Source organism: Sturnira hondurensis, unplaced genomic scaffold (genome assembly GCF_014824575.4).
Source record: "Sturnira hondurensis isolate 20B ecotype Veracruz unplaced genomic scaffold, ASM1482457v3 Scaffold0010448, whole genome shotgun sequence".
Lineage (NCBI taxonomy): Eukaryota > Metazoa > Chordata > Mammalia > Chiroptera > Phyllostomidae > Sturnira > Sturnira hondurensis.
The window spans coordinates 5,097,579-5,115,895 of NW_028083079.1; the positions used below are offsets into that span (position 1 = coordinate 5,097,579).

Here is an 18,317-nt window from a genome sequence, read left to right on the forward strand (position 1 = left end):
TGGGGAAGTTAAAATAAGTATTGAAGGATGCATCAGAAGGCTTGAATGCAAGTCATCGTTCCATCACTTACCAGATCTATCACCCCAGATAAATCACTCAGCTGTTCAAATCTCTGGCTGCTTCATCTCTGAAACGGGGCAACATTACCTACCTCATATGGAAAGTGCCTTGTGAATGTTAAAGCATTACATAGGGGAGGTATATCTGAATAGGAAGAAGAAGAGCAGGGAGGAAAAGAGTGGAAAGGGGAAAGAAAAAGGAGGAGAACACAAAGAAAGAGAAACAAGAACTGGGGTAATAGAGAAAATAATTTCCTCAGGTAACAAGGTGATTCAGTGTCGAGGATGGAGTAGGACCCAGACTCCTGATCCCCCCCACTCCCAGCACTCTGCACAGCCAGTGGGCACGAGCACTTTGCTTGGCTGTGAATCACTGTTATGTGATGCCCCCTCCCAGCTGTGTGACCTTGAGCAAGATATTACAGTGACCTTGCATTTCCTAATCTGTAAAATGAGGTAAAGGTAGTATCTGTTGTATAGGATTGTCCTGAGGATCAAATACTACTTAGGCTAGTAGGCTATTTAGCTCTTCACTCAGTATCACATATAAAAGTAGTTTATGAGTTCCATTCAGTGTATGCTTTATTTTTCAATGTTGTTCTTGGTTCTTGAATGAACTCCAACTGGATTCTGTTTTGGAATCCCTCCCACTATCCTATTCATTTCAGCTCAACCTGCAACACCAAGAAAGGGAGAGTTACATGGTTCCCTTTTCCCAACACTCTGCCTTTGAAACACCTGCTCTCTAGTAGTTCTTTCCTTGCCCTTGGTAATAATAATAATTAATAATCATAATAACAATAACAATAAGTTATCATTATTTAAAAGCAGGTTGCGCTGAAGCTGTTAGAGAACTCTGTTGTCTACAGGAAGTGCAATACGATTTACATTTTCCTTTTGCAGACAAGCATCCCAGGCCTGGGTGCCCCAGTGCTTTTTTGTAAATCAAAAGAATATTAAACTCATTATGTTGAAGCACAAGTTATCCATTTATCGGTCAATTTGTCTGGGGCAACTGTCCTCGCACATTTATTCTGGACATCTAAAAGATAGGACATCTAATTGTCATCTTTAATATCATGACTGCGGTTCATTTTGTTATCCTAAAATGATATTCCGAAATCAGGCCACTCAGGGGCAATTATTAGGTGCTGAGGTGCTGAAGCACTACCTTCCCTCTGAACAGTGGAAGGAATCCAGAGACAGTCCTGGGTGCCGGGGCCTGTCAGCAGGAATAACAGGGTCCATAGTTACATGAAGGTGCAGGGTTTACCGAGCACATTGACTTCCAGCATCCCTTTTTGAACATCACTCTTCTACAGGGAGAAAAGATGATAAGATTCTATTTAAGGAGAAGGGAATTGAGGCTCAGAGATGAGAGATCATTATTCAAAAATCTAATGCAGAGGAGGAAAAGAAACTCAAATGCAAATCTTCTGTTGCAGATGGAGTTCACCTGCACCCTACTCTCTTCCTTCATTTCTGCCTTGTGTTCCATAACCAACTTTCAAGGCATCCTCTCGTGTTAATTGAACGCTTCAGCACTTCATTTTCAGACTGTGTCTTAATCCCAAGGGCCTAACATCCGATACCTTCAGCCCCTCAGCCCCTAACACGCCAGCTCAATGATCCTCACCCCCACCCTCTTCCAGCCTCTTTCTTCCTCCTATGGTTTCTCCTAGAACGTGTCATCTCCAAGGCCCCTCTAACTCTGACATGTTGTATGAAAGCATCCAGTCTCTGACTTGTCTTATCACAATACCTGCTCCCAACCTCTTCAAGACCTATCTAGGCCCTGGACAGTCTCCTTACCCTTTATCTACTATCTACTGTCCTCACTTCCTTTTGGATCAACTTTGAGCCAATGATCCATCGCCACACTTACATTTGGCCAATACATTTCATTCTTGATCAGTTGTCCTTCCATCTCCTTGGCAACCCACTACCCTGTTTGAACCTACATCCACCGCGCATTCTCTTTCCTCAAATTTTTAGTTCTTTTGGAGAAGACTATATGAGCAGCCCAGGCTATCGCTGTTATACATTGATGGTCACCTAACTGCTTCCTGGTGACTGCTTCCATTTCCTCAATCAGATCCCTCTATAATCCTGCAGATTAGCTATTTCAAAATTTCTCCCCATACTACCAGCGTTATTTGCACTCCCAGTGCCCCTTCCTCAGCGACTGCTTTCACATCTCATTTCACAAAGAGAACAGGAGCGTCAGACGCCCCCGCCAATCCCATGAGTAATTTATCTGCACCTGCACCTCCCTTTCTCTTCTTCCCGTCTCTATAGAAAGGGGTGCCTCCGTTTACCTCCACCTATTCTTTCCTTCCCTGCCTCTTGAGAAACTGCTTCTTCCATAGTCACCCTACTCTGCCCTTCAGCATCAGTCTCTCTCTCTCTTAATGGTCTCATCCCTCTTAGAAACCAAAGAAAAACAATAACAAAACCCTCTTTATTTCAAGTCTCTGCTCCCTTTCATAGCTATGCTTCTTCAAAAAAAAAATGTCTACTCTCTTGCTTCTCACATCCTCTTCAACCCACTGCAGTCCCTGACATTCCATTTAAACAGCCCTTGCCAAGGTCAAGATTTAAGTATAAAAGACTATTTTCAGTTCTAACCTTATGGAATGTATCAGAACCGTGGCTCTGATGACCTACACCTTCCTCCTTAAACATTCATTTATTTTAGTGTCTACAGCACCAAGCCCCTGGTTTTCCTCCTTCACCACTGGCCATTCCTCGCCTCTTCAGTGTTTTTCCCTGCAAATGCTAAACAGGCTCCTCCATGGGCCAGCCCACCCCTAAGGGAGATCGACGGTTACCATTACTAACCTGATGACTCTGTACACCATAATTTTTTATCCAGGCTCTCTTTTGAGGGTCAGAACCCTTTATAAAACAACCGCCTACCAAGTCTTTATCTGGATGTTACAGGTAACTTAAACTCCACATTTTGCAAAGCTGACTCATCTTCAAACGCACAAAACCCCCCAAAGTCACTTTGCCTCCCAGGGCTCCCTAGCTTGATGAAGAGTTTCACCACCCACCTAGTTGACCAAGTTAAAAAAATGCCCCCCCCTTTTCCTATTTAACTTAGATCCAGTGATTCGTCACTGAAGGTAAAATCTTGCCAAGTCCCTCTCGTATTGAGTCTCCCCCCTTTCAAACTTCATGTTCAAATACTGAGTCTTCCATCTCCTTAAAGTATCTCTAGTTATAATTTCATTTGTGTGCCAATCTTGAGATGATGAAGTCACAGACATGGGGCACAAATCAGCAGCCGCCAGGGTTAGGGATGGCAGAGGGGAAAGGAGAGGTGTGACTATAAAGGGCCATCACAAAGGAGACCTCTGTGGGAATGAAACTGTCCTGTGTCTTCATTGTGGTGGTGATCACATGAATCTGACCATGTGATAAAATGGCCGAGACCTAGGCACACACACTGCATCGATGTCCGGCTGCTGGCTCTGATACTCTGCTCCAGTTGGTAAGATGTAACCCTTGGGTAAGCTTGGTGGAGGGTATATAAGACCTCTCTCTACTATGCTCGGAACTTTTATAAAAAGATTTGATTTATTTATTAGAGAGAGGGGAAGCGGGGAGAAACAGAGGAAGAGAAACATCGATGTGAGAGAGAAACATCGATCAGTTGCCTCTTGTATGTGCCCAGTCCAGGGACCAAACCTGCGATCCAGACCTGTGCCCTGACTGGATATCGAACTGACAGCCTTTTGCTTTGTAGAACAATGCCCAACCCACTGAGCCACACACCAGTCGGGGTGACAATTTATGTTTGGAACGTCTTGCCAATCTATAGCTAATTCAGATAAAAGTTTTAAAAACATACCTCAAATCCCCATTGGTGCTACTTTAGTCCAAGACACCCCCCGCCTTACCTGGGTCACGGCCATCGCGCTCTATTTTCCTGCCATGCATTCCGCACCCTCGCCCACCTTTCCCCCATCAATCCCTTTCTCTCCTTTTCAGCAGGCTTGATCTTTCTGTGAGGACATCCTGAACATGCTCCGTCTCTGGGCCACGGCCTCTAACGAGCTCCCTATTGTCCTTAGGACCTGGTTCCCATTGTACATTGTGTGCTGAGACACCGCATGGCACCAGAGCACAGGAACAGGAACACAGTGGGATATTGTAAATGTTCGAGGAAAATGAGGGGTACTAGACATTTATTGGGCATCGTAGAAACTACTGACTTCAGGTGCTTCATAGTTTCGACATTAAAGCACACTGCAATCCTTTCAGTGTGAGAAGGTGGGCTTTAGGCAGTTGGTACAATTACCAAGGACTGCAGAACAATTAAGGAGGGACAGGAAATAAAGGTGGCAGTACCCAGTTACAAGATCTAAGAAGTAGTAACTGTGCTTATTTACAAACAAAAGAAAAACAGTTTTCTTTTGATTTGCATGCATTATTTTTCAAATGGCCACTAAGCTTATTGGGACATAAACACTCCATTAAGTTGTTTGGACCTAACTACTTAATAAACAGAATTGTTAGTATTTCTCTGGCCTAGGGGACTCATAACAAAATCACTGAGACATTAAGAGAGTATCTTGAAATGAGGAAGTGTGAAATGGGAGCTACAGCCTGAGGGTAAAGTTCAAAGTCTTTAATACAACATGCACATGGCTTCCTCGTGACCTAACCCCATCCTGACTTCTCTAGCCACAGGGAACATTTCCTCTGCCCATCACTCATGTCTGTCCCTCTCTGAACACCACCTGAAAACACATACATGCACACACAAGTGCACATGCACACACACACACACACACGCCTCTACCCTCCTTGGCCTAACTCCTATCATACAGATCTCAACTATAAAATAAGACAAACAAAACCTCCTCTTGAAAGCTTTCCTTAATCTTGCAAGAGCCACTTCAGCGCCACGTCTTTGGGCTAAGACTCCAGTGCTCCTCAAGCAAGGCAGCAACTTGACTGTGTATTGCCTGTCCCTCCCCAGCTCCCTACAGCACCCCTTGCGGCACAGATCAGAAATGCCTTGGTGCCACCAGAGGCTAATGCCGTCCCTGCACGTGGTAGGGACTCAACTCATAGCTGTTGAACGAATGCACAGGTGAGCAATGCCTTCCCAAACCGGACAACCCCCAACCATTTAGCAGTGATGAGATGTCCCTATTATTTGTATTCACCTCCTTCCTTCTCACACAAACCACACTGCCCCATCAATGTGATAGCAAACCTGGTGTCACGCCACAGTCACAGAGAGGCTGTCACGAGTGCTCAGGCTAAAGGCAGCTCTAAACAACATGCCTGGATCTTGAGAAAAAGCAGAGTTACCCCCACCACACAAACACACCCCACCCTGGAGCGCTGCTGATTGCTGTGAAGGTGCTGGGGTGAAAAGCTGTCCCCGAGGGGCCAATGTCTCCCAAGCGTTAGACACCAAAGACAACGGTGCACTGGCAGGCACCGTGCAGCAGGATCTGGAAGATGAGATGTCGCAGACTGCTCCCATCACTGGGCTAATTAATAAATGAGACACCTGAAAATCATGGGACGTGTGCTGTTTACATGAATCAACCCATCTGCTGGTTAAGGATACCTTGCCAGTTCAGAGGGCCTCTGGATTCCTGCTACATGTGCTCCGGGGCATCGGAAATCTTCATCTCTCTGGTCCTCTTTCCCCATCTTCCCCTAAGAATTGTCCTCTTAGTCTAGGAATAAGGCAATGCTGGCTTCACAGGGCACCTGAGCACACAGGTTAAGCCTCCCACCTGCTGCTGGAGTCTCCCACAAGCCTTTGCAGAGTCTCTGTTGCTGGATTTCCAGGGGTTGGTGCTGCAGACAGTTAAGTTAGCAGTCTCAACCCCTTGCTCCACCATCATATTTTATCTTCTCCGATCTTCACAACAATCTTGGAATACCTCCCCATTTTGCGGATGAAGAAACTGAGGCTCAAATTTTAGCAATCATGCTCAGGATCTCAAAAGTGCGAAGCGGCAGAGCCAGGACTCAAACTAAGGTCTGCCTGAGTCTAAAGAGCTGCTCTTCACTCCGAAGCTATAGTGATGGTTTTAGGGTTCACATACACTTAGTTACAGGCTTGCAGCTGTACTTTTCATCAAGGTTTGCAGGGACAAGTCAAATGTAGATAAAGGGTAGAATGCAAGGCCTTCCTCCAAGCCAGTCGGGAGTCCATGGCTAGTGAGACCCAGAGAGAAGGCCTGGAGAGATGAAGAAATTGCCTAGAGCACAGGCGGCAAACACAAGGCCCGCAAGCTGAATCCGGCCCTCCGCCTTGTTTTATCCGGCCTCCTCACACCTTGTTTCTACCCGGAGGCAGTTCTGAGCTCCTTGCCCTTAGTTAAGGGGTAGTTACATTCATTCAGTCCTAAAATTGCATTCAGCCCTTTGAAGGCAACTATGAGACTGATATGGCCCCTGGTGAAAATGAGTTTGACACCCCTGGCCTAGAGGCAGAAGCCTGGGCATTCTGATTCCTTTCATGAGAAATACAAAGGTATCCAGCTGCTGAGAACAAAATAACGCATCCCGCCACAGGGTGCTCAGAATGGAACTGGGGCAGCAGGTAAGCCTGGATGCAGCCCAGGAAGAGAGCTGGCTGACAGGTACCCAAGCAGCTCTGTTGGTGGCCCTGAGTGGTGCTTGGGAGTTAATGAACTCCATCTTTATCACCTTTGTCTGGGATCCAGCACTCCTTCCTCTTCCTTAAATTACTGTCACAGCTTCCTAACCCTTGTCTCTTACTCCCATCCATGCTTCCCTCGTGCTGCTGCCAGAGTGAATGTATGTCAGGCCATGCTGGTGTTGTGCTTCAAACCTTCCATTGATTTCCTATTGCCCACATCCGACAAGGCACAGGCTCGATTCTGCTTATCCCGAACCCATGGCAAACTCTGCTAACCAAGCATGGTGCAAGTTTTCTTTCCTCTGAGCCAAAACGTGACTGCAACATAGACTCAAAGTCAGTGTTTTCCAAACTGCAAGGCCTACCCCATTAGTGGAGGCTAAAGTCAATTTAGTTGGTACACACCTGCATTTTTTTAAATAAATGAATCCGAAAAGAATACATTAGGTTACAATGCAATAGAATATAAAATATCAAGATTCATCACGTGTAGTAAGGTTAAGATTTTTTCATGAATTTTCATTTCACATATATCTAGGTATATTGAGCGCCCATGCAAAATGTATTTTTTGTAGCATGAGTTAGGGTCAAGAAATGGAAAAACAAAACAAAAAAAAAACAAAACACTATTCTGAAGAGCTTACAAGGTAAGTGTCAAGGTTAGTTCAAATCAGTGCCACCCCGAATTCTCCTGCCTCCTTGCCTTTGCAGGGGCCACTCCATCTGTCTTGACTGCTTTTCCCCCTGCTGCCTTCTCATGAAACCTGAATCCTCTTTGAAGATTGGGTTCGATGCTCCTCCTCTAGAACGCCTTCCTAGATTTGCCTTTTCCTCCCATCCTTCCCCACCTTCACAATTCCAATGCTGGAGAAAACTCCCTTCTCCCACACAAACACAGCTTCCAGGGCAGTGCCCGATCAGGGTACTTAGCAGGAGGCATTGTGGTTATTTGAGGGTATTTTCCTCAAGATACCCTCAGTCCCCTTAGGGCGGGGATCAAGGATTTCCTCTTCCTACTCCCAGGACACAGGGCAGAGTCTAGTTAGTAGGAGTCTGGAGCCCAGCAAATATTTTCCAGATGAATAAGTAAGTGACAGATACTCCAGATCATGGATCCAGTCCCTCTCGTCTTCCTTTGCCAAGATTTGGAACATAATATCCAAAGCTCCCAATGGCTTGTCTCCATTCTCCTCCTAATCTCCCCATCATGGCGATGGCCTAGTTTGTGTCAGTTTGAAGACACTGGTCAATTGATCGGCCCCTATGAGGAAGGGGTGCAAGCGTCCATTTTCAGAACTCGCTCCTGACTAAAGCTGGACAATGGCTCTGTGGAGACGTCTGCAGCTGCCCACAGAAGCCAGTTCAGCAACAGCATGGGAGCAAAGAGGGGAAGTTCACAGAGGCACCAACTGGGTAGCAATAAAGCTGTATGGTTCTTGGAAGTGGAAGATCAATTTTAAATAACCAACATGGAAGATTAGCTTTGAAGTGACCACAAGTAGCTCAGGAGATGTTGGCTGGGTAAGCCTTCCCATCTGCTCTATTCAGGAAGACCTTGATCAGAAATGTACATGAAATGAGGGATAAGGGAGAGGAAGGTGCAGGGTACTGGCTCTCACCATGGGACATCGTCCCCGTCTCATCTTTCTTTGAGCCTGGTCAGCATCCTCTAATGCTCCTGGGTGAAGTGTATCTGAAGGACTTACGAAACCTAAACTTCTTACTGTCTGTGGAATACTGTCGGCAGAGGAGAAACCCACCAGACTTCCCAGCTATCCCAGAAGAATGGAGACTGTTTTCTCCGGAGTGGAAAGCTAGTTTCCCGTAAATGCCGCCCATCGGCAGCAGGAAGCAAAAAGCCCTTCGTCTTCCTCCTGCATCAACAGCCACCCTGACTGAGGCCGGGTCTAAAAACACAGACGATCCCTCCCCCTCTCATCCAGCAGCCAGACTCTCTGGGAACCTGGCCACATGCTGGTGTCTGTGTTTCAACCATTCCAACTCAAACTCATGAAGACCAAAACCAAAGACCATTTACTCTAATATTTTTCCCACCACCCCTTTCCCTTTTTGTCTAAAAAGACTTGCTCTAGAGAAAGGTTTCTCCACCTCTATACCACCGACGTTGTGAGCTAGCTAACTGTTTGCTGCAGAGGGCTGGCTGTGCATTGTAGGAAGGTTGGTAGTTTCCCCGATCCCTGGCCTCTGCACACTGGATGCCACAACCAAAAACACCCCCGAGGATTTCCAAATGTCCCCTTAGGAAGAGAAATATGCCTGACTGACAATCCTTGCCCTAGGTCAGAGGTTCTCGCGTCTATCCTAGACCCACTAAATCCAAATATGTGAGGAAGGACCCGGGCATTGGTACTTTTTAAAAAGCTTGGCAGGGGCTTCTAATGCACAGCCACTTTGCATATTGAATCAACTGTGGCTCTGGCCTCTGTTGAAATTCCTACCGCTATACCACAGGGTGGAATGCCAAATTTAGGAATAAGAAAAAAATAGTGCAAAAATTAAGGACATGAAAAGGGAGAGAAAAAAGATAAGGCTATTACTTGAGACAGGAAAACTAAAGGTACTAATTACATTCCTTTTAATTATAAACCAGGAGGCAGATTTCACCCAAAGTTCTCAAAGCAAAAGCTCCGCAGGTGGGTGGCTCCTCAGAAGGGATGCCAGACTCCCGAGCCGAAGAGGGGTCGCTTTAAGAGTGCTCCGGTAGAGGCCAGCCTCCAAAGAAGTGACACCCGGGCTGCCGCCACCAGGGAGTGCCAGGTGACTCCTTGAACCTGCACTCCAGAATTCCAATCATTCTGAGAAAAAGAGGCTGTATAGACAAAGGAGTCTAGTCAAATATTATTAATATTCTAGTAGCGATCTGTTTTCCAGACAAATATATTCATGTCGTTTGGGAGGAAACGTAGCACGGTTGGCCTTGCAGGCTCTGGGATCTGCTTGCCTGTGACATGTCCCACCTGATCGTGAATTAGCTCTTTCCTTGGACAAGTTGTGTAAATGGAGAAGATAACGACACGCGAGGCACAGGATTATCGTGGGGATCAATCAGTCGGAACAATTTATACACCATACGAGGTACCTGGTAGGTTTTCTATGCTAACAACTAACTTATCATCATCATTCTTCTCCTTATTATTATTATTTGACTATTATAAGATCATTTTTTTCCTGAAAATACCTTTTAATAGCACATTAGACTAGAGTTCCATACACTATGCTTTAAGAAATGCTCATTTTGACTAATTTTAGCTGCAATAATAGAAATATAACTTTTGCAGCATGTGATATCTAGATTCTATATGGAGTGCTGAGGTTTGTGGTTTCCTTTCAAGTTCAACGACAAACATCCTGAGTGATACAGCATGGACTTCTTTCTCATGATCACTAGTCTGTAAGCTCCTCGAAGGCAGAGACCTGTCTAACCTGCACGTCATCTCCCCAGTGTACAGCATTTAGTATTCCAACTCACTACATATTCTTTAATGATTCCGGATAAGGACCACATCTCATTGATCTCAATAGAACCATCCACCTATCCCCAGCCCCATTCATTTTGTGGTCCTTTACCACAAAACCTAGTAAGATTTTTGTGAAACACAAGAAAGAACCATCAAGAGAGCAGATTAAAACTCAGATTCATGCCCATTTGAACAAAATGCAAGAAAGTTAGGCAATGAGACTCGGTGTACCAAGATTGATCTGCACTCAAGTTTTAGGTGTTTAGTTAAGGCTCAAAGCAAGGTGCACCGTAATCACAAACCACTTACTCTGCAACCTACAGGGAAGACGGCTCGGTGTGAAACCACCTCTATGGCACAGTCACTACCACTATTGGTATCTCTCCCCTACCTGGACGCTCCGGAACCAAAGCCCTCAAAGGGTATCACGATACTATTAGATCTGCCTCTAAAATAATTGCTAAATTTACAGCCACTACTTATTATCTCAAAGTCAGGAAAGAACTAAACATAGAAATAAATCACAAAAAGCAATGAAAACACCAGAAACACCTTTGAACCAAACTGACTTTGAAATTAACATAAGTAGGAAATAAATAATGGTTAGCAAAGCAATCAGCTCTCTTTCGTAAAGGAAAGAGTTTGCATTTATGCAGCTCCTGCAAAATGCCAAGCCCCATACGCTTGATATCTATGTTATTTTTTCACCACAACCACACATTTAATGTTATCCTCATTTTATAGATGAGAAAACTGAGACTCAGAGAGGTTGGGACTTGTCCACGTTCAAAGGAAGTCTCTCAGCATTTGCTAGTAAACGAGGTGATGAAGAACCGGAGAGAATCATGAACACGTAGTGTTAGGGACTCACGTTGTAGATTATCTAAAGCCTGCTTTTGAATCCCACCTTGGCCACTTCCCAGCTGCAAGATGTGAACAATATACTCAGACTCTGGGTGTCTTAGTTTTCTCAATCATAATATGGACAAAAACAGTATTTCCATCACAGGATGGCTATATTTCATGAAAAAGATATGTATAGGCTTAAAGGAAAGTTAAAAATAAGTGATTTTATTAGAATAGCGATTTAGAATCTTAGGAAAAAATGCAGATATAAAAAATTTTAATTTTACAAAGCATTCTCACACAAATGTTTATCATTTGGCTTAGTGGGTAGGACAGGCATCATTATCCCTTCTTCCAACAGAGAAAATAAGGTATCATCTACATACATAAAATTACACCTATTTGTTATTGAATCTTTTTCCTTCCACCCTCTACTGTGGTCTTGTGGGGCGTGTGCTTGAGTGTGTGTGCTTTATTATTTTCTTTTGCTTACCTCTTTATCTCTAATTATGGCACAGCTTACAGCATATGATTTGTGTTAAGTTCTAAAGCAATGGATATAGGAATGAGTGAATGGTGCACACGTGAATTCGCCAGGAGGCCAAAGCTAGAACGTGGCTCTAAAGTAAACAAAACCTGAGTCTCCAGACTCTGCGTCCCAAGTCTTCTCTGCTACCTGACACATTCTATTTTTAAATGACAGTATTTCACAGAATCAAGCAATTTCAGACATGGAAAGGCCCTTGGGAACCACCTTAAGTAATATGTCCACTTAATAGGTGAGGAAACAGAGGCTAAAAAAGTTCCATTACTTAGCTGAAGTCATGCACCGAGGAGGTGGGCAGCCTGGGCCAGCAGCAGATTCCCTGGGTCCAAGGTCAATGATGCTGCTACGGCTTGCTGGTAGAGGCCGGCAGAGAAGTCCCCCCACCCAGCCTCCATGTGTCAGCTCAGGCTTGTGAGGGACACGGCGTGTGCCTCATGCACCCACATCGCTACTTGTGCACATACTACAGCTCACCTTGTGAAGCAACACGAGAGAAGGCTTCTGCTGGGATTTCATTGGAAAGGGTCTCTTCGTTGCCAGTGGCACCATCCCCCACTAAGACTGTGAGCTGAAACTCGCCTCTGGGTGCAGATGCATGAGGAGGGCGATGGCCTTAACCCACTAAAATGAGGAGAGGAGACCTCCATTTTCTTTCCGAAGCTTCTAGATCACTCAGGGCTCCAGCCTGAATTCAGGGTGGGTGAAACTGGCCGAAGCCTGAAGTCTACAACATTTCAGTAAAGCCGGCTTTGTAGCATATGCCCGTGTGGCATAGTCCAGTAAGAAAGTCTATCCTTCCCGCTGCAAATGTCAGCTTCCCGATGTCCTACATCCATAGTAGCACATGGGAAGCGCAGGAAATCACAGGTGGACACGTCCTCGCGTTTCAACAAAGCGGCATGCCACGGGGAGAAAGAGTCAATTAGCCACCAGCCTGAGGAGCATGTCCTACTTGGCATTTGCTCTGGTTTGACCTGGTTTGGAGAGTTACATTTGCCTCTGTTACCCATTTGCATGTCTATCAGAGAAGCCTCACCAAGTCTCTGCACATAACAGGTTCCAGATCCACGTTTAAGGTATTAACGTCAGACCAGTTACGCCCGTCCTGCTCTTTCTTCTTTGTAGCACTGTGTGTGTGTCTAATTAATGTTAGTCTCTCCTATGACAGCAGGGACCATGTTTGCTTCACTCATCATTGTATCATCTGCCCCCAAACAGCACTGGGCCTGCAGATGGTGCTTAATCATTATTTGAGGCTTAAATAAAAGAAGAAAGAAATAACTAGATGACCAGGGGCCTGACCTCTGAGGTGAACTCCATCATTTAATTAATCATGTGACCTTGGTTAACTCTTACACTTCATTTTAGAGCTAGAAAGGAGCTTAGAAATCAGCATGTTGGCTGACTACACACTGTTTTAGCAGTGGAATCCAAAGCAAAACATACGTAAAGCCTGTGTCCAAAAGCAGAAGAAGCAAACCTTCTCTGGGGATCCTGCCTGACCACCTCCTCCCCTTGTCCTGTCTTCCCACACTACAGTGGCTTCTAGGACTTCTTTCGCCGATCATCAGAATTTCAGAGGGCACTGGTTGAAAACCACTGACCTACGTCAAACCTATCATTCAGTAAGTAAGGAAAGTAGGATCCAGGAGAGCAGGGAGCTTGCTTAATGGCCCTAGACCAGTGCCTGCTGAGCTGGAATTAGTATCCAGGTGTCCTGACCCCCAACCTCATTAGCAACCATTCACTTCTCAGGATCTCTTTAACTACCCTGGAAATGTTCAGGAGTGAGGAAAAGATGTTTGCGAGTAGACTTTCAGAGCTCTGGAACACTCCATAGTCAGACACCGTGCTGGAGGGCCATGAAGCACAGTGGCTGGAGGAGGCACCATGGGTCAGGTAGACCTGTGTTTGGAGCCCAGCTCCACCCCACACCAGATGGATGAGCTGGGGCAGTGATTTCCAACTGCTGTTCTGTGGCACACTGGTGTGCTGTGAGCTGACATTCTCCAAATATCCAAATCAATAAAGTTATCAGTGAGAATTAAAAATGTGTATTTTATTTTTAAAAATAAAAAATAAATAAAATGCAGTACCTGACTATTTAGTTAGGAGCACAGACCTCTTTCCCCTTAGACCGTCAAATAAAAACTGACAACAGCCAACATAATAATAGCCATTCAGTGTGAATGAATCAAAACTACACCTATCTTTAGTGTAAGATCGGCAAAAATATATCTTTTGGTGCGCCGCAGAATTTTAGTAATTAGTTTATATGTGCCATGAGACATAAAATGTTGAAAATCTGTGGGCTGGAGCAATGCATTCAACTTCCCCAAGTCCTGGTTTTGCTACCTGTAAAATACCAAAGCGCTGCTCATCTCACAGAGGAAGTAGTGAGAACTGAATGACCTCCTTCATGACACATGGTAAGTGCCCAGTAAAAGGATGCTACTGTTGAACGTTCTGTAGCTGTGGTTCTACTGAGGATATTCTTTTAAGTCTTGGTTATTTCTTTTTTTAAAAAAGATTTTATTTATTTATCTATAGAAAGGAAGGGAAGGAGAGAAGTATCAATGTATGGTTGCCTCTCGTGAGTCCTCTCCTGGGAACTGGCCTGCAACCCAGGCATGTGCCCTGACTGGGAATCAAACAGCGATTGTGTGGTTCGCAGGCCTGAGCTCAATCCACTGAGCTACACCAGCCAGGGTGATGGTTATTTCAACAGAAATTGCAAACACATATTAATCATCTAACAAGTGTGATAGTTCCATCATGAATCTCCATGATGGCCATCACCATGTCATATCATGACTACTTATATTCCAACCAACTTATCCCTAGTGTCTAGCACAGGGTCAGGCATATGACAGTTGCTAAGAAACAGTTGTAAACAATGAATGGATGCCTTTCGTTCTAGTATATTTATTCATGTGAGTGGACTTATCATCAGATTTTGTTTCCAGTCCAGGCTCCACTTTTTCCCACCTATATAACCTTATTCAAGTCAAACCTCTCCTGATCTTTAAAATGGAAATACAAGCCCCAGTTATCCCAGGAAGGATAAATTGTCCTCAAATAGAAGAGAAAGCCACTGATAAAACCAAGGGGTTGTTAATATCTGACAAACCACAAACATCTGGATCTTCACTACTTCTTCTCTTTCCTGAAATCCAACATCTCAAGCTAACATCTTTCCCACACCCGGGATTCCTGATACTGGAGCATTATGTTGTGTGACCAATGAGCACCATACTTAGTTTATGCGCAGTCACTGATAGCAACGGCTGTAGTCTGTCAGAGACTGTTTTAAGAATCCAAATTTGAATAGTTAATTAGATAACTATTGTTCTTGGCTAACTTAGAAATAGTTCTCCTAAGGAACAGTTCAGATTTTTGAATCAATAACTATATATTTTTTGAAATCCTGATCTTCTTTGTCGAAAGAAGAAGTGCACCATATTTCTCATCCTGGTGCCGCTTTCTTTCATGCACACCCCATCTTCATTTTTCTTTGTGTTCCTGTCTTTCATCATTCCCAGGGTACCTTTCCAGGTAACTCTTATTGTTTATTGCTCCTCACGGCTCAAAATAATATTCATCTGTGAACTCTTACATAAATGGGACCATGGCAAGACCTCAGTCACTAGTGGGCCAAATTTTAAACTAGGATTTGAATATTCAGTATGAAATCACAGGCATTTGCAGCTAATACAGACTTCATAAATAACGCATTCTCAGCCCACCATGCCACAAAATGTGCAAAGGAGACATGCCTATTTTCAGGTCAAAAATATAGAAGATATAAGACCTGAATCCTTGCCTCCCTAGGTGTAGGCCAAGATTCTTTCCTTCACCATGCTTCCCGGCTCTCCTATCCTAACTCGTACAGAAGTGTTACAGGTTGTCCTCCTTCCTTGACCTTAAAACAAAAGTTATACCTCTAGAGAGCTTTTTGCATTCTCCAATTCATTTTTACACCCACATTTATTATGTGTGTATGGTATGGAAGAATAAAAATGATTTTGGGCATATAGAAATGGATTACTTGCATGTATATGTATATATGTGTACATACATGTGTAACTAGCATGTGTGTGAATAGCATGTATATATACATATGTGCATGTGTGCGTGCGCATGTGTGTGTGTGCATAATGTCTGTCCAGAAAATGTTCAGCCATTGTTAATATAATGAGAACAGCCTGGCTGGTGTGGCTCAGTGGATGGAGTGCAGGCCTGCAAACCAAAGAGTCACTGCTTCGATTCCCAGTTGGGACACATGCCTGGGTTGAGGATCAGGTCCCCAGTAGGGGGAGTGCAAAAAGCAACCACACAAAATGTTCCTCTCCCTCTTTTTTTCCCTCTCTTCCCCTCTCTTCCCCTCTCTCTAAAAATAAATAAATACAATCTTTTAAAAATATATAATGAGAACAGTTTGCGTGACACGGATGGAACCTGGCAGCCAAAAAGAGTGGACTGGAATGCGCATCTGTGAACAATGATGACTTCACTGTGCTAGTCAGTAGGGGCAGTAGATGCCACTGAGTGAGCATGTGTACTGAGTGGCTGTCACATTCAAAATGACTGAGGGAGTAGAGAGTTAATCTGCATCAAATTTTGAGTTAAGTTTGAACATTCCTCCCTAGAAACTATTTGGATGATTCAGAAGGCCATGGCTATGGGCAAATGGTGATTGGCAGCTTCACCATGACAACACGCCTGCTCATACATCACGTCTTGTGCAAAGTTTTTTGGTGGAACATCAAATCTCCCAGGTGGCTCAGCCCCCTTATAGCCCAGATTTGATGTCCTGCAACTTTTGGCTTTTCCCAAAACCAAAATCACCTTTGAAAGGGAAGAGATTTCAGACTGTCAGTGAGATTCGAAAAAATATGACAGGGAAGATGATGCCAATTGAGAAAACTGTGTGAGGTCCCAAGATGCCACTTTGAAGGGGACTGAGACATGATTGTCCTATGTACAATGTTTCTTGTATCTTGTATCTTCTTCAATAAATGTCTCTATTTTTCATATTATGTGGCTGGATATCTTCTGGACAGACCTTGTATATATTCTGTTCTCATAAAGTTTCCAGTTAGGTAAGAAAAAAAAAATGCATGCTAATTCTAAATGGTTTAAATCTAAAGAGATATAGCTAAGTTGGCTAAGTTGGTTGAAATATTATCTGATAACCAAAAGGCTGCCAGTTTGATCCCTAGTCAGGGAACATGTGGGAGACAACTAATTGACATCTCTCTCACATCAATGTTTCTCCCTCACATCCATATTCCTCTCTCTCTCCCCCTTCCACTCTCTCTTGAATGAAAATAAAGTAAACCTTAAAAAAAAACTAGAGAGGTATAAGTATAGGAAGCTGTAGAAATATCAGAGAAGCTGATCAAGTGGCATAAGGAGACCCTATGATGGTTTTAAAGAAAAGAGAACTTTAGACTAAGTTCTTTTTATATGAATAGGATTCCAAGAGCCCAATAACAGGTTCGGATTTGTTCAAGAAGGATTATTCACTGAGTGTCCTGGCTTATTTCCAAATGAGTGCATACCTTTAGGTAGGCTATTGGGTGAACAGAATTTTCAAAATAACACTACCAAAACCTGATGTGGTTGACTAAAAATATTGTTCCCAGAGTTAGAGTCCCAGTCCCCCCATTTACACTGTGACTTTACACAAGTTATTTCACTTAGCTGAAGCTGAGTCACCTCACCTCTAAAGTGGTGAAAACAGATAGAACCTATTTCTGGTAGTTTATAAGGTTTAAATGAAATAGTATTTTCAAAGTATAAGTGCCATCCCCAGCATACAGTAGTACTCAATAAATATTAGCTCTTTATTCTTCTCCTTGTCGTTGCTAATCTCTTGTGCAAAGTAAAGAAAAAGGAAGAAAGGAAAAAAAAGGCTCTTCACCAAGAACCTGCAGAAGGGGCATAATCCCTTGGCCCAGACCAGACATTCCCCCTTACGGCAAGGCCCATGCCACTGATTGACCAGGAAAAGCATTCTATGAATGAAAATCAAAGGCCAGCTTAGCCCAGGTCTTACCTGTATATTTTATATCTGGTTGTAAATCCTTGACGGTGTCTTTCCACAAAGGATAGGTAGCTCCTGGAGTGGTGGAAAGGCCCCCTGTCTGAAATGAGCCAATCAAATTCCTTGGAGACATGTTGGTCTGTCCCAGCTGGTTCCTGGTGGGAGGGCTGCACTGAGATACGGCCCCATAGAAACAGGAAGTAGAGGAGCTCAACAAACCTCCAGTTCATGCTTTTCTGCCGGCCTTTTTCCTCTCATTCTTGCTCCATTCTGTGGAGTCCTGTGGAGAAAAGAGGAGGGAGGGAGGCAGGGAAGGAAAGAGAGAGAGAAAAAATAAAAAAAGAGAGAGAGAAAGACACAGGGGAAAATGGTATTAACACATCTTTTTAATACTACCTTAAATCAGTAGAGTATTTTAAGGTTTACAAAATCGAGTACAGTGTCTGGTTAAGAGCAGGCAACTATGGAGATCTGGGCTCATGCTGCTGCTTTGCTCGTCACATACTCTATGAACATGTTAGTTGCTTAACTGCTTAGAGATGTAGTTTCCTCATCTGTAGAACACTGCATGGGCTTAAGTGCCTATACCTTGGCACCTGGCACATCGAAAAGGTTGAAGGCATATGTATTGAAAGAATATATGAAGTGAATAGATGCAGAAAGAGAGTCTCAGAGATGCGGAGGCGGAGTCCGAGT

General features: G+C 44.0%; 1 protein-coding gene across 2 annotated transcripts in view; it reads right to left on the bottom strand.

The window, feature by feature from the left end:
* The window catches only part of BRINP1 (BMP/retinoic acid inducible neural specific 1), a 381,254-nt gene that overhangs the window by 105,728 nt on the left and 257,209 nt on the right, over positions 1 to 18,317 (bottom strand). For both annotated transcript variants that reach the window (XM_037059155.1, XM_037059154.1), the window contains exon 2: positions 17,634 to 17,901. In XM_037059155.1, coding sequence (XP_036915050.1) covers positions 17,634 to 17,851 — 218 coding nt within the window. In that variant the 5' untranslated portion in view covers positions 17,852 to 17,901. The remainder of the gene's footprint in view (positions 1 to 17,633; positions 17,902 to 18,317) is intronic.